Genomic DNA, 16138 nt, shown 5'->3' on the forward strand with positions numbered 1-16138 from the left:
TGTTGACTAGTAGACTAGCCTGTATGTTATGGTATAGGTTATGTTGACTAGTAGACTGTAGCCTGTATGTTATGGTATAGGTTATGTTGACTAGTAGACTGTAGCCTGTATGTTATGGTATAGGTTATGTTGACTAGTAGACTGTAGCCTGTATGTTATGGTATAGGTTATTACATTTACATTTAAGTCATTTAGCAGACGCTCTTATCCAGAGCGACTTACAGATTGGTGCATACACCTTATGACATCCAGTGGAACAGCCACTTTACAATAGTGCATCTAAATCTTTTAGGGGGGGTGAGAAGGATTACTTACCCTATCCTAGGTATTCCTTGAAGAGGTGGGGTTTCAGGTGTCTCCGGAAGGTGGTGATTGACTCCGCTGTCCTGGCGTCGTGAGGGAGTTTGTTCCACCATTGGGGGGCCAGAGCAGCGAACAGTTTTGACTGGGCTGAGCGGGAACTGTACTTCCTCAGTGGTAGGGAGGCGAGCAGGCCAGAGGTGGATGAACGCAGTGCCCTTGTTTGCGTGTAGGGCCTGATCAGAGCCTGGAGGTACTGAGGTGCCGTTCCCCTCACAGCTCCGTAGGCAAGCACCATGGTCTTGTAGCGGATGCGAGCTTCAACTGGAAGCCAGTGGAGAGAGCGGAGGAGCGGGGTGACGTGAGAGAACTTGGGAAGGTTGAACACCAGACGGGCTGCTGCGTTCTGGATGAGTTGTAGGGGTTTAATGGCACAGGCAGGGAGCCCGGCCAACAGCGAGTTGCAGTAATCAAGACGGGAGATGACAAGTGCCTGGATTAGGACCTGCGCCGCTTCCTGTGTGAGGCAGGTTCGTACTCTGCGGATGTTGTAGAGCATGAACCTACAGGAACGGGACACCGCCTTGATGTTAGTTGAGAACGACAGGGTGTTGTCCAGGATCACGCCAAGGTTCTTAGCGCTCTGGGAGGAGGACACAATGGAGTTGTCAACCGTGATGGCGAGATCATGGAACGGGCAGTCCTTCCCCGGGAGGAAGAGGAGCTCCGTCTTGCTGAGGTTCAGCTTGAGGTGGTGATCCGTCATCCACACTGATATGTCTGCCAGACATGCAGAGATGCGATCGCCACACCTGGTCATCAGAAGGGGGAAAGGAGAAGATTAATTGTGTGTCGTCTGCATAGCAATGATAGGAGAGACCATGTGAGGTTATGACAGAGCCAAGTGACTTGGTGTATAGCGAGAATAAGAGAGGGCCTAGAACAGAGCCCTGGGGACACCAGTGGTGAGAGCGCGTGGTGAGGAGACAGATTCTCGCCACGCCACCTGGTAGGAGCGACCTGTCAGGTAGGACGCAATCCAAGCGTGGGCCGCGCCTAGAGATGCCCAACTCGGAGAGGGTGGAGAGGAGGATCTGATGGTTCACAGTATCGAAGGCAGCCGATAGGTCTAGAAGGATGAGAGCAGAGGAGAGAGAGTTAGCTTTAGCAGTGCGGAGCGCCTCCGTGATACAGAGAAGAGCAGTCTCAGTTGAATGACTAGTCTTGAAACCTGACTGATTTGGATCAAGAAGGTCATTCTGAGAGAGATAGCGGTAGAGCTGGCCAAGGACGGCACGCTCAAGAGTTTTGGAGAGAAAAGAGAGAAGGGATACTGGTCTGTAGTTGTTGACATCGGAGGGATCGAGTGTAGGTTTTTTCAGAAGGGGTGCAACTCTCGCTCTCTTGAAGACGGGAGGGACGTAGCCAGCGGTCAGGGATGAGTTGATGAGCGAGGTGAGGTAAGGGGAGAAGGTCTCCGGAAATGGTCTGGAGAAGAGAGGAGGGGATAGGGTCAAGCGGGCAGGTTGACGGCCGGCCGTCACAAGACGCGAGATTTCATCTGGGAGAGAGGGAGAAAGAGGTCAGAGCATAGGGTAGGGCAGTGTGAGCAGAACCAGCGGTGTCGTTTGACTTAGCAAACGAGGATCGGATGTCGTCGACCTTCTTTTCAAAATGGTTGACGAAGTCATCTGCAGAGAGGGAGGAGGGGGGATTCAGGAGGGAGGAGAAGGTGGCAAAGAGCTTCCTAGGGTTAGAGGCAGATGCTTGGAATTTAGAATGGTAGAAAGTGGCTTTAGCAGCAGAGACAGAGGAGGAAAATGTAGAGAGGAGGGAGTGAAAGGATGCCAGGTCCGTAGGGAGGCGAGTTTTCCTCCATTTCCGCTCGGCTGCCCGGAGCCCTGTTCTGTGAGCTCGCAATGAGTCGTCGAGCCACGGAGGCGGGATGGGGAGGACCGAGCCGGCCTGGAGGATAGGGGACATAGAGAGTCAAAGGATGCAGAAAGGGAGGAGAGGAGGGTTGAGGAGGCAGAATCAGGAGATAGGTTGGAGAAAGTTTGAGCAGAGGGAAGAGATGATAGGATGGAAGAGGAGAGAGTAGCTGTATGTTATGGGGGGGGAGAGAGGCGAAGGTTGGGACGGCGCGATACCATCCGAGTAGGGGCAGTGTGGGAAGTGTTGGATGAGAGCGAGAGGGAAAAGGATACAAGGTAGTGGTCGGAGACTTGGAGGGGAGTTGCAATGAGGTTAGTGGAAGAACAGCATCTAGTAAAGATGAGGTCAAGCGTATTGCCTGCCTTGTGAGTAGGGGGAAGGTGAGAGAGGGTGAGGTCAAAAGAGGAGAGGAGTGGAAAGAAGGAGGCAGAGAGGAATGAGTCAAAGGTAGACGTGGGGAGGTTAAAGTCGCCCAGAACTGTGAGAGGTGAGCCGTCCTCAGGAAAGGAGCTTATCAAGGCATCAAGCTCATTGATGAACTCTCCAAGGGAACCTGGAGGGCGATAAATGATAAGGATGTTAAGCTTGAAAGGGCTGGTAACTGTGACAGCATGGAATTCAAAGGAGGCGATAGACAGATGGGTAAGGGGAGAAAGAGAGAAAGACCACTTGGGAGAGATGAGGATCCCGGTGCCACCACCCCGCTGACCAGAAGCTCTCGGGGTGTGCGAGAACACGTGGGCGGACGAGGAGAGAGCAGTAGGAGTAGCAGTGTTATCTGTGGTGATCCATGTTTCCGTCAGTGCCAAGAAGTCGAGGGACTGGAGGGAGGCATAGGCTGAGATTAACTCTGCCTTGTTGGCCGCAGATCGGCAGTTCCAGAGGCTACCGGAGACCTGGAACTCCACGTGGGTCGTACGCGCTGGGACCACCAGATTAGGGTGGCCGCGGCCACGCGGTGTGGAGCGTTTGTATGGTCTGTGCAGAGAGGAGAGAACAGGGATAGACAGACACATAGTTGACAGGCTACAGAAGAGGCTACGCTAATGCAAGGAGATTGGAATGACAAGTGGACTACACGTCTCGAATGTTCAGAAAGTTAAGCTTACGTAGCAAGAATCTTATTGACTAAAATGATTAAAATGATACAGTACTGCTGATGTAGGCTAGCTGGCAGTAGCTGCGTTGTTGACACTACACTAATCAAGTCGTTCCGTTGAGTGTAATAGTTTCTACAGTGCTACTATTCGGGGGCTAGCTGGCTAGCTAGCAGTGTTGTTTACGTTACGTTGCGTTAAAAGAACGACAATAGCTGGCTAGCTAACCTAGGAAATCGCTCTAGACTACACAATTATCTTTGAAACAAAGACGGCTATGTAGCTAGCTATGTAGCTAGCTACGATCAAACAAATCAAACCGTTGTACTGTAATGAAATGAAATGAAAATGTGATACTACCTGACCGGGTTGTTGAATACTATTCAGTAGACGTTGGCTAGCTGTTAGCTGTTGGCTAGCTAGCAGAGTCTCCTACGTTAAGGACGACAAATAGCTGGCTAGCGAACCTCAGTGAATTAAGATAATCACTCCAAGACTACACACTCTAAACTACACAATTATCTTGGAAACAAAGACAGCTATGTAGCTAGCTAACACTAAACTAATCAAGTCGTTCAGTTGAGTGAATAGCACTACAGTGATGCTAATCTGTGGGCGTTAGCTAGCGTTTGCTAGCTCCTGGGCGAATAGCAGGGAAGGCTACGTTAGGGCGACGAAATACGATAATTATGCAATTATCTCTGATACAAGGACGGCTATGTAGCTAGCTAAGAAGAAATTGCTAAGATTAGACAAATCAACCGTTGTACTATAATGAAATGTAATGAAAAAGTTATACAACCTGTGGAGCGAAGTGCGAATGCGACCGCTCGCTCCAACCCAGTTTTAAAAAGTGGTTATGTTGACTAGTAGACTGTAGCCTGTATGTTATGGTATAGGTTATGTTGTAGACTGAGCCTGTATGTTATGGTATAGTATGTTGACTAGTAGACTGTAGCCTGTATGTTATGGTATAGGTTATGTTGACTAGTAGACTGTAGCCTGTATGTTATGGTATAGGTTATGTTGACTAGTAGACTGTAGCCTGTATGTTATGGTATAGGTTATGTTGACTAGTAGACTGTAGTCTGTATGTTATGGTATAGGTTATGTTGACTAGTAGACTGTAGCCTGTATGTTATGGTATAGGTTATGTTGACTAGTAGACTGTAGTCTGTATGTTATGGTATAGGTTATGTTGACTAGTAGACTGTAGCCTGTATGTTATGGTATAGGTTATGTTGACTAGTAGACTGTAGCCTGTATGTTATGGTATAGGTTATGTTGACTAGTAGACTGTAGCCTGTATGTTATGGTATAGGTTATGTTGACTAGTAGACTGTAGCCTGTATGTTATGGTATAGGTTATGTTGACTAGTAGACTGTAGCCTGTATGTTATGGTATAGGTTATGTTGACTAGTAGACTGTAGCCTGTATGTTATGGTATAGGTTATGTTGACTAGTAGACTGTAGCCTGTATGTTATGGTATAGGTTATGTTGACTAGTAGACTGTAGCCTGTATGTTATGGTATAGGTTATGTTGACTAGTAGACTGTAGCCTGTATGTTATGGTATAGGTTATGTTGACTAGTAGACTGTAGTCTGTATGTTATGGTATAGGTTATGTTGACTAGTAGACTGTAGCCTGTATGTTATGGTATAGGTTATGTTGACTAGTAGACTGTAGCCTGTATGTTATGGTATAGGTTATGTTGACTAGTAGACTGTAGCCTGTATGTTATGGTATAGGTTATGTTGACTAGTAGACTGTAGCCTGTATGTTATGGTATAGGTTATGTTGACTAGTAGACTGTAGCTGTATGTTATGGTATAGGTTATGTTGACTGTAGCCTGTATGTTATGGTATATGGTATAGGTTATGTTGACTAGTAGACTGTAGCCTGTATGTTATGGTATAGGTTATGTTGACTAGTAGACTGTAGCCTGTATGTTATGGTATAGGTTATGTTGACTAGTAGACTGTAGCCTGTATGTTATGGTATAGGTTATGTTGACTAGTAGACTGTAGCCTGTATGTTATGGTATAGGTTATGTTGACTAGTAGACTGTAGCCTGTATGTTATGGTATAGGTTATGTTGACTAGTAGACTGTAGCCTGTATGTTATGGTATAGGTTATGTTGACTAGTAGACTGTAGCCTGTATGTTATGGTATAGGTTATGTTGACTAGTAGACTGTAGCCTGTATGTTATGGTATAGGTTATGTTGACTAGTAGACTGTAGCCTGTATGTTATGGTATAGGTTATGTTGACTAGTAGACTGTAGCCTGTATGTTATGGTATAGGTTATGTTGACTAGTAGACTGTAGCCTGTATGTTATGGTATAGGTTATGTTGACTAGTAGACTGTAGCCTGTATGTTATGGTATAGGTTATGTTGACTAGTAGACTGTAGCCTGTATGTTATGGTATAGGTTATGTTGACTAGTAGACTGTAGCCTGTATGTTATGGTATAGGTTATGTTGACTAGTAGACTGTAGCCTGTATGTTATGGTATAGGTTATGTTGACTAGTAGACTGTAGCCTGTATGTTATGGTATAGGTTATGTTGACTAGTAGACTGTAGCCTGTATGTTATGGTATAGGTTATGTTGACTAGTAGACTGTAGCCTGTATGTTATGGTATAGGTTATTTGACTTGACTAGTAGACTGTAGCCTGTATGTTATGGTATAGGTTATGTTGACTAGTAGACTGTAGCCTGTATGTTATGGTATAGGTTATGTTGACTAGTAGACTGTAGCCTGTATGTTATGGTATAGGTTATGTTGACTAGTAGACTGTAGCCTGTATGTTATGGTATAGGTTATGTTGACTAGTAGACTGTAGCCTGTATGTTATGGTATAGGTTATGTTGACTAGTAGACTGTAGCCTGTATGTTATGGTATAGGTTATGTTGACTAGTAGACTGTAGCCTGTATGTTATGGTATAGGTTATGTTGACTAGTAGACTGTAGCCTGTATGTTATGGTATAGGTTATGTTGACTAGTAGACTGTAGCCTGTATGTTATGGTATAGGTTATGTTGACTAGTAGACTGTAGCCTGTATGTTATGGTATAGGTTATGTTGACTAGTAGACTGTAGCCTGTATGTTATGGTATAGGTTATGTTGACTAGTAGACTGTAGCCTGTATGTTATGGTATAGGTTATGTTGACTAGTAGACTGTAGCCTGTATGTTATGGTATAGGTTATGTTGACTAGTAGACTGTAGCCTGTATGTTATGGTATAGGTTATGTTGACTAGTAGACTGTAGCCTGTATGTTATGGTATAGGTTATGTTGACTAGTAGACTGTAGCCTGTATGTTATGGTATAGGTTATGTTGACTAGTAGACTGTAGCCTGTATGTTATGGTATAGGTTATGTTGACTAGTAGACTGTAGCCTGTATGTTATGGTATAGGTTATGTTGACTAGTAGACTGTAGCCTGTATGTTATGGTATAGGTTATGTTGACTAGTAGACTGTAGCCTGTATGTTATGGTATAGGTTATGTTGACTAGTAGACTGTAGCCTGTATGTTATGGTATAGGTTATGTTGACTAGTAGACTGTAGCCTGTATGTTATGGTATAGGTTATGTTGACTAGTAGACTGTAGCCTGTATGTTATGGTATAGGTTATGTTGACTAGTAGACTGTAGCCTGTATGTTATGGTATAGGTTATGTTGACTAGTAGACTGTAGCCTGTATGTTATGGTATAGGTTATGTTGACTAGTAGACTGTAGCCTGTATGTTATGGTATAGGTTATGTTGACTAGTAGACTGTAGCCTGTATGTTATGGTATAGGTTATGTTGACTAGTAGACTGTAGCCTGTATGTTATGGTATAGGTTATGTTGACTAGTAGACTGTAGCCTGTATGTTATGGTATAGGTTATGTTGACTAGTAGACTGTAGCCTGTATGTTATGGTATAGGTTATGTTGACTAGTAGACTGTAGCCTGTATGTTATGGTATAGGTTATGTTGACTAGTAGACTGTAGCCTGTATGTTATGGTATAGGTTATGTTGACTAGTAGACTGTAGCCTGTATGTTATGGTATAGGTTATGTTGACTAGTAGACTGTAGCCTGTATGTTATGGTATAGGTTATGTTGACTAGTAGACTGTAGCCTGTATGTTATGGTATAGGTTATGTTGACTAGTAGACTGTAGCCTGTATGTTATGGTATAGGTTATGTTGACTAGTAGACTGTAGCCTGTATGTTATGGTATAGGTTATGTTGACTAGTAGACTGTAGCCTGTATGTTATGGTATAGGTTATGTTGACTAGTAGACTGTAGCCTGTATGTTATGGTATAGGTTATGTTGACTAGTAGACTGTAGTCTGTATGTTATGGTATAGGTTATGTTGTATGTTGACTAGTAGACTGTAGTCTGTATGTTATGGTATAGGTTATGTTGACTAGTAGACTGTAGCCTGTATGTTATGGTATAGGTTATGTTGACTAGTAGACTGTAGCCTGTATGTTATGGTATAGGTTATGTTGACTAGTAGACTGTAGCCTGTATGTTATGGTATAGGTTATGTTGACTAGTAGACTGTAGCCTGTATGTTATGGTATAGGTTATGTTGACTAGTAGACTGTAGCCTGTATGTTATGGTATAGGTTATGTTGACTAGTAGACTGTAGCCTGTATGTTATGGTATAGGTTATGTTGACTAGTAGACTGTAGCCTGTATGTTATGGTATAGGTTATGTTGACTAGTAGACTGTAGCCTGTATGTTATGGTATAGGTTATGTTGACTAGTAGACTGTAGCCTGTATGTTATGGTATAGGTTATGTTGACTAGTAGACTGTAGCCTGTATGTTATGGTATAGGTTATGTTGACTAGTAGACTGTAGCCTGTATGTTATGGTATAGGTTATGTTGACTAGTTAGACTGTAGCCTGTATGTTATGGTATAGGTTATGTTGACTAGTAGACTGTAGCCTGTATGTTATGGTATAGGTTATGTTGACTAGTAGACTGTAGCCTGTATGTTATGGTATAGGTTATGTTGACTAGTAGACTGTAGCCTGTATGTTATGGTATAGGTTATGTTGACTAGTAGACTGTAGCCTGTATGTTATGGTATAGGTTATGTTGACTAGTAGACTGTAGCCTGTATGTTATGGTATAGGTTATGTTGACTAGTAGACTGTAGCCTGTATGTTATGGTATAGGTTATGTTGACTAGTAGACTGTAGCCTGTATGTTATGGTATAGGTTATGTTGACTAGTAGACTGTAGCCTGTATGTTATGGTATAGGTTATGTTGACTAGTAGACTGTAGCCTGTATGTTATGGTATAGGTTATGTTGACTAGTAGACTGTAGCCTGTATGTTATGGTATAGGTTATGTTGACTAGTAGACTGTAGCCTGTATGTTATGGTATAGGTTATGTTGACTAGTAGACTGTAGCCTGTATGTTATGGTATAGGTTATGTTGACTAGTAGACTGTAGCCTGTATGTTATGGTATAGGTTATGTTGACTAGTAGACTGTAGCCTGTATGTTATGGTATAGGTTATGTTGACTAGTAGACTGTAGCCTGTATGTTATGGTATAGGTTATGTTGACTAGTAGACTGTAGCCTGTATGTTATGGTATAGGTTATGTTGACTAGTAGACTGTAGCCTGTATGTTATGGTATAGGTTATGTTGACTAGTAGACTGTAGCCTGTATGTTATGGTATAGGTTATGTTGACTAGTAGACTGTAGCCTGTATGTTATGGTATAGGTTATGTTGACTAGTAGACTGTAGCCTGTATGTTATGGTATAGGTTATGTTGACTAGTAGACTGTAGCCTGTATGTTATGGTATAGGTTATGTTGACTAGTAGACTGTAGCCTGTATGTTATGGTATAGGTTATGTTGACTAGTAGACTGTAGCCTGTATGTTATGGTATAGGTTATGTTGACTAGTAGACTGTAGCCTGTATGTTATGGTATAGGTTATGTTGACTAGTAGACTGTAGCCTGTATGTTATGGTATAGGTTATGTTGACTAGTAGACTGTAGCCTGTATGTTATGGTATAGGTTATGTTGACTAGTAGACTGTAGCCTGTATGTTATGGTATAGGTTATGTTGACTAGTAGACTGTAGCCTGTATGTTATGGTATAGGTTATGTTGACTAGTAGACTGTAGCCTGTATGTTATGGTATAGGTTATGTTGACTAGTAGACTGTAGCCTGTATGTTATGGTATAGGTTATGTTGACTAGTAGACTGTAGCCTGTATGTTATGGTATAGGTTATGTTGACTAGTAGACTGTAGCCTGTATGTTATGGTATAGGTTATGTTGACTAGTAGACTAGTAGAGCCTGTATGTTATGGTATAGGTTATGTTGACTAGTAGACTGTAGCCTGTATGTTATGGTATAGGTTATGTTGACTAGTAGACTGTAGCCTGTATGTTATGGTATAGGTTATGTTGACTAGTAGACTGTAGCCTGTATGTTATGGTATAGGTTATGTTGACTAGTAGACTGTAGCCTGTATGTTATGGTATAGGTTATGTTGACTAGTAGACTGTAGCCTGTATGTTATGGTATAGGTTAACAACACCTGTATGTTATGGTATAGGTTATGTTGACTACCCCCTGTAGCCTGTACAACACCTCCTACCCCCAAGCCAACACCTTCTACCCCCCAAGCCAACACCTTCTACCCCCCCATAAGCCAACACCTTCTACCCCCAAGCCAACACCTTCTACCCCCAAGCCAACAGGTTACCCCCAAGCCAACACCTTCTACCCCCCCCACTAAGCCAACACCTTCTGACCCCCAAGCCAACACCTACCCCCAGTAACACCTTCTACCCCCCCAAGCCAACAGCTTCTACCCCCCCAAACCAACACCTTCTACCTCCCCAAAGCCAAATGGCTAGCCCACACTTCTACCCCCAAGACTATTTACCCCCAAGCCAACACCTTCTACCCCCCAAAGCCAACACCTTCACCAAGCCATAAGACTCCTGAACATCTCATCAAATGGCTACCCAGACTATTTCCATTGACCCCCCATAATCAAATGGCTACCCAGACTATTTCCATTGCCCCCATAATCAAATGGCTACCCAGACTATTTCCTTTGCCCCCCCATAATCAAATGGCTGCCCCCCAGACTATTTCCATTGCCCCCCATAATCAAATGGCTACCCAGACTATTTCCATTGCCCCCATAATCAGACTATTTCCATTGCCCCCATAATCAAATGGCTACCCAGACTATTTCCATTGCCCCCCATAATCAAATGGCTACCCAGACTATTTCCATTGCCCCCCATAATCAAATGGCTACCCAGACTATTTCCATTGCCCCCATAATCAAATGGCTACCCAGACTATTTCCATTGCCCCCCATAATCAAATGGCTACCCAGACTATTTCCATTGCCCCCCCCATAATCAAATGGCTGCCCCCATAATCAAATGGCTACCCAGACTATTTCCATTGCCCCCCATAATCAAATGGCTACCCAGACTATTTCCATTGCCCCCCATAATCAAATGGCTACCCAGACTATTTCCATTGCCCCCCATAATCAAATGGCTAATCCCAGACTATTTCCATTGCCCCCCCCCATAATCAAATGGCTATTTATTGCCCCCCCCATAATCAAAGACTATTTCCATTGCCCCCATAATCCCCCTATTTCCATTGCCCCCATAATCAAATGGCTACCCAGACTATTTCCATTGCCCCCATAATCAAATGGCTACCCAGACTATTTCCATTGCCCCCCACAAAATCAAATGGCTACCCAGACTATTTCCATTGCCCCCCATAATCAAATGGCTACCCAGACTATTTCCATTGCCCCCATAATCAAATGGCTACCCAGACTATTTCCCCCCCATAATCAAATGGCTACCCAGACTATTTCCATTGCCCCCCATAATCAAATGGCTACCCAGACTATTTCCATTGCCCCCCATAATCAAATGGCTACCCAGACTATTTCCATTGCCCCCCCCCCATAATCAAATGGCTACCCAGACTATTTCCATTGCCCCCCCCATAATCAAATGGCTACCCAGACTATTTCCATTGCCCCCCCATAATCAAATGGCTACCCAGACTATTTCCATTGCCCCCCCCCCATAATCAAATGGCTACCCAGACTATTTCCATTGCCCCCCATAATCAAATGGCTACCCAGACTATTTCCATTGCCCCCCATAATCAAATGGCTACCCAGACTATTGCCCCCCATAATCAAATGGCTACCCAGACTATTTTCCATGGCTTATTTCCCCCCCCCATAATCAAATGGCTACCCAGACTATTTCCATTGCCCCCCATAATCAAATGGCTACCCAGACTATTTCCATTGCCCCCATAATCAAATGGCTACCCAGACTATTTCCATTGCCCCCCCATAATCAAATGGCTACCCAGACTATTTCCATTGCCCCCCCCCCATAATCAAATGGCTACTATTTCCATTGTCCCCCCCATAATCAAATGGCCAGACTATTTCCATTTCATAATCAAATGGCTACCCAGACTAGGGCTTGTCCCCCCATAATCAAATGGCTACCCAGACTATTTCCATTGCCCCCCCCATAATCAAATTTCACTGTGAGGTCGTCACCTGTTGGTTAAGGGCTGGTCAGTCAGCATTTCACTGTGAGGTCTACACCTGTTGGTTAAGGGCTGGTCAGTCAGCATTTCACTGTGAGGTCTACACCTGTTGGTTAAGGGCTGGTCAGTCAGCATTTCACTGTGAGGTCAGTCAGCATTTCACTGTGAGGTCGTCACCTGTTGGTTAAGGGCTGGTCAGTCAGCATTTCACTGTGAGGTCGTCACCTGTTGGTTAAGGGCTGGTCAGTCTGCATTTCACTGTGAGGTCTACACCTGTTGGTTAAGGGCTGGGCAGTCTGCATTTCACTGTGAGGTCTACACCTGTTGGTTAAGGGCTGGGCAGTCAGCATTTCACTGTGAGGTCTACAACACCTGTTGTATTCGGCGCATTTGACAAATAACATTTGATTTGATTTGCAGCAGTTAAATGTTATTTTGTTTTCGCGTGTGTGTGTGTGTATATTTGTGTGTGTGTGTGTATATATGTGTGTGTGTGTGTGTGTATACACCTGTGAGTGTGTGTGTCTATATGTGTGTGTATATATGTGTGTGTGTATATGTGTGTGTGTGTGTGTGTGTTTGTGTGTGTGTACAACACCTGTTGTATTGTGTGTGACAAATAACATTTGATTTGATTTGCAGCAGTTAAATGTGTGTTTGTGTGTGTGTGTGTGTGTGTATATTTGTGTGTGTGTGTGTATATATGTGTGTGTGTGTGTGTGTATATTTGTGTGAGTGTGTGTGTATATATGTGTGTGTGTATATGTGTGAGTGTGTGTGTATGTGTGTGTGTATGTGTGTGTGTGTGTGTATATATGTGTGTGTGTGTGTGTGTGTGTGTGTGTGTGTGTGTGTGTGTGTGTGTGTGTGTGTGTGTATATGTGTGTGTGTGTGTGTGTGTGTGTGTGTGTATGTGTGTGTGTGTGTGTGTGTGTGTATATATGTGTGTGTGTGTGTGTGTGTGTGTGTGTGTGTATATATGTGTGTGTGTGTGTGTGTGTGTGTGTGTGTGTGTGTGTGTGTGTGTGTGTGTGTGTGTGTGTGTGTGTGTGTGTGTGTGTGTGTGTGTGTGTGTGTGTGTGTGTGTGTGTGTGTGTGTGTGTATATATATGTGTGTGTGTGTGTGTGTGTGTATATATGTGTGTGTGTGTATATATGTGTGTGTGTGTGTGTGTATATATGTGTGTGTGTGTGTGTGTGTGTATGTGTGTGTGTGTGTGTGTATAGGTGTGTGAGTGGTAAGCGTCAGTGTTCAGGTTGTAATCAGGCGCTGGGGAAAGGAACAGCTATGAACATCGACACGCTGGGCCTGTACTTCCACCTAACCTGCTTTAAGGTACACACACACACACACACACACACACACACACACACACACACACACACACACACACACACACATACAATGCTCTCACATTACTCTCTCTGTCTCTCTCTCACCTCTCTCTCTCTTTCTCACCTCTCTCTCTCTCTCTCTCTCACCTCTCTCTCTCTCTCTCTCCTCTCTCTCTCTCTCTCTCTCTCTCTCTCACCTCTCTCTCACCTCTCTGTGTGTTTGTTAGTGTGGAGTGTGTAAGGTACAGCTCGGTGACACCAGTTCAGGAACAGACGTTAGGATCCGTAACGGGCTGCTGAGCTGTCACGACTGCTATGCCACATCACACGGTGAGACACACACACACACACACACACACACACACACACACACACACACACACACACACACACACACACACACACACACACACACACACACACACACACACCTAATGAATTCACTGCTGAGACAAACAAAACCTACGGACACACACACATGACTATTATAACTGCACCACTAATGTACAGTTGTTATAACTGGTCATCAAACCTTATGTCATCTCTGTCACTTCCTGGTTGCAGCTGTTGGCCAGCCGACTACGCTGTGATTGGCTACAGCCTGCATCTGGAACCCTTCACAACATTCTGGAACGCTGTGGAATTCTCTTAACTGGACAAACAAACTTCTCCCAGATGATGTCATGGAGACTGAACTGTCTGATGCTAACTGATGCGAATGGAGGCTAACTGCTAAGTGCTAGCGTTGTAGCTGATCAACCAGTTTTTCCCAGACTGACTTGAGTACAGAGACCTGAAGCACAACCACTGATCTACGACAGCACACTCAGACACATGCTACATGCTAACACCAGCAGCAGTCGGAATGTAGTAGCTACCTACCTTACTGTCAAATTAGCTAAATGATAAATGCTAACGGATGCTAACTGCTAAATGCTACTGTTCACTCACCATCATAATGCCTTAATAACTCTGCTTTGTTTTGTGTTTTAAGTATTTAGCATGAACGAAGACCGTGTTAGTTGTTGTTGTTGTTAACGGTAGTTAGGCTGTGTTACCTAGCGACAGCCCTGACTACCACATATAGTTGTTATGGTTACCGTATGCCTCTCCTCCATGTTGTTGTGTAATGATAAAAGCTTTGTCTTTATTCTAATGTTCACCTGATCATCATGTACATCATTATGCTGCGTTTATTACTCTGAGAGCAATAAGGATGGCATGATCGCTTTAGTTATTATTGGATGTTATTATTACCATTTAATACCAAGGATATTCTGACATTGTGTTTTAGAGCTATGCATCATACTCTGCCTTAAGACGAGAGTGAGAGGGGATAGCACACGTGTAGTGTTTACGTGTGTGTGTGTGTGTGTTTGTGTGCATGTTTGTGTGAGTTGTTTTAGTTCAACTTGAAGCACAGTCCTATACCAGCGAATATTACTACACATTTACCCGCCCTCTCACTCTTTCTCTCACCTGATTGGACCTTTACTCCTAAGAACAACCAATGAATGAGACACAGTTATCTGCTGCTTCCTGTTTATGCCCAGCCTCTTGTCCTGTGGCATTTTTAGGCCTATTTCTTACACCAATCAAATGCTTTGGATAGATGTGTAGAGGAGAGGAGAAGGGAGGGGAAGAGGGGAGGGGAGGGAGAGAGGAGAGGAGAGGAAGAGAGATTAGAGAGGAGGAGAGAGGGGAGAGGAGAGGGGAAGAGAGATTAGAGAGGAGGAGAGAGGGGAGAAGAGAGGAGAGGAGGAGAGAGGAAGAGAGATTAGAGAGGAGGAGGAGAGAGGGGAGAGGAGAGGGGAAGAGAGATTAGAGAGGAGGAGAGAGGGGAGAAGAGAGGAGAGGAGGAGAGAGGAAGAGAGATTAGAGAGGAGAGGGGAAGAGAGGGGAGGGGAGAGGAGGGGAGAGGAGAGGAGAGGAGAGGAAGCTACTTTAGACTGTTTTGTCTGCTGACATTTCTAAAGGACAAACTGAATTGATCCACAGCTTCACAGCTTTTATAGCAGTGTGTGTTTATCAATAAAATGACAGTATTTACAATGTGTTGTCTGATATGTCTTGGTCATCTGTGAGTATAGCGGGAAGTAGTTTGGGGGTGCTGAGGGTTTTTTTCTGGTGGGGGACACAGATTTGTTTCCTCCCTACAAACAGCTGTATCGCTGCACTGGGGATGCTGCAGCACCTTCAGCTCCATGCTTCCCGCGGCTCTGTGAGCTCTGAGTCTATTGTATCATCTAGGGCCAAAAGTAGTTCACTATGGCTCTGTCTGTGAGCTCTGAGTCTATTGCTCTGTCTCTGAGCTCTGAGTCTATTGTATCATCTCGGGCCAAAAGTAGTTCACTGTGTAGGGAATAGGGTGCCATGTGAGACAAACTCCTGGCTTCAACAGGTCGTCTAACAATGCTGCTGTTCTGCACTCATCAATCATAACGCTGAAGGTAGCCATAGACTGTATACACAACCAAGGATCTGATAAATGATGTGTGGGGTATTGGCACAACCTGGTGGCCATCCACAGTATTACAGCCTCCGCCTGGCTGCCAAGGCAGTCGGGAAAAAGTCGCCCTCCTGTGGATGGTAACGGTAGAGACAGAGTCAAATGGTAACACAATAAGCTTTGGCAGCGGCACCACAGGGTTAGTGATACACATCTTTGGTGTTACTGCACATCAAACCTAAAAATACAGACACTGAGTTTACAACAATGTGTCTTAAAGACAGCGAGGTCTCTTTTACTTTTTATCATTTAAAACAACACGGTCCTCGTCGAGAGATACATGAATCCTCTCACTGTAACTACAGACAGGGGGTTATATTGTATTTCACGGTACAATATCAAACAAACAA

At 44.1% G+C, this 16138-nt stretch overlaps 1 protein-coding gene across 4 annotated transcripts in view; it reads left to right on the forward strand.

Annotated features, from left to right (window-relative positions):
• The window catches only part of LOC127927235 (LIM and calponin homology domains-containing protein 1-like), a 27214-nt gene extending 12279 nt beyond the window's left edge, over positions 1-14935 (forward strand). For 3 of the 4 annotated variants that reach the window (XR_008126652.1, XR_008126650.1, XR_008126651.1), the window contains exons 4-6: positions 13172-13280; positions 13507-13609; positions 13844-14934. Coding sequence is in view for 1 of the 4 variants with exons in the window: in XM_052513281.1 (XP_052369241.1) it covers positions 13172-13280; positions 13507-13609; positions 13844-13869 (238 nt within the window). In the remaining 3 variants the exon portion in view is untranslated. Of the gene's footprint in view, positions 1-13171; positions 13281-13506; positions 13610-13843 lie in introns of all 4 variants that reach the window. The other variant, XM_052513281.1, reaches the window with a different exon arrangement.
• The last annotated feature ends 1203 nt before the right edge of the window (positions 14936-16138 follow it).

Source organism: Oncorhynchus keta, unplaced genomic scaffold, assembly GCF_023373465.1.
Source record: "Oncorhynchus keta strain PuntledgeMale-10-30-2019 unplaced genomic scaffold, Oket_V2 Un_contig_99_pilon_pilon, whole genome shotgun sequence".
NCBI classification, from domain to species: domain Eukaryota; kingdom Metazoa; phylum Chordata; class Actinopteri; order Salmoniformes; family Salmonidae; genus Oncorhynchus; species Oncorhynchus keta.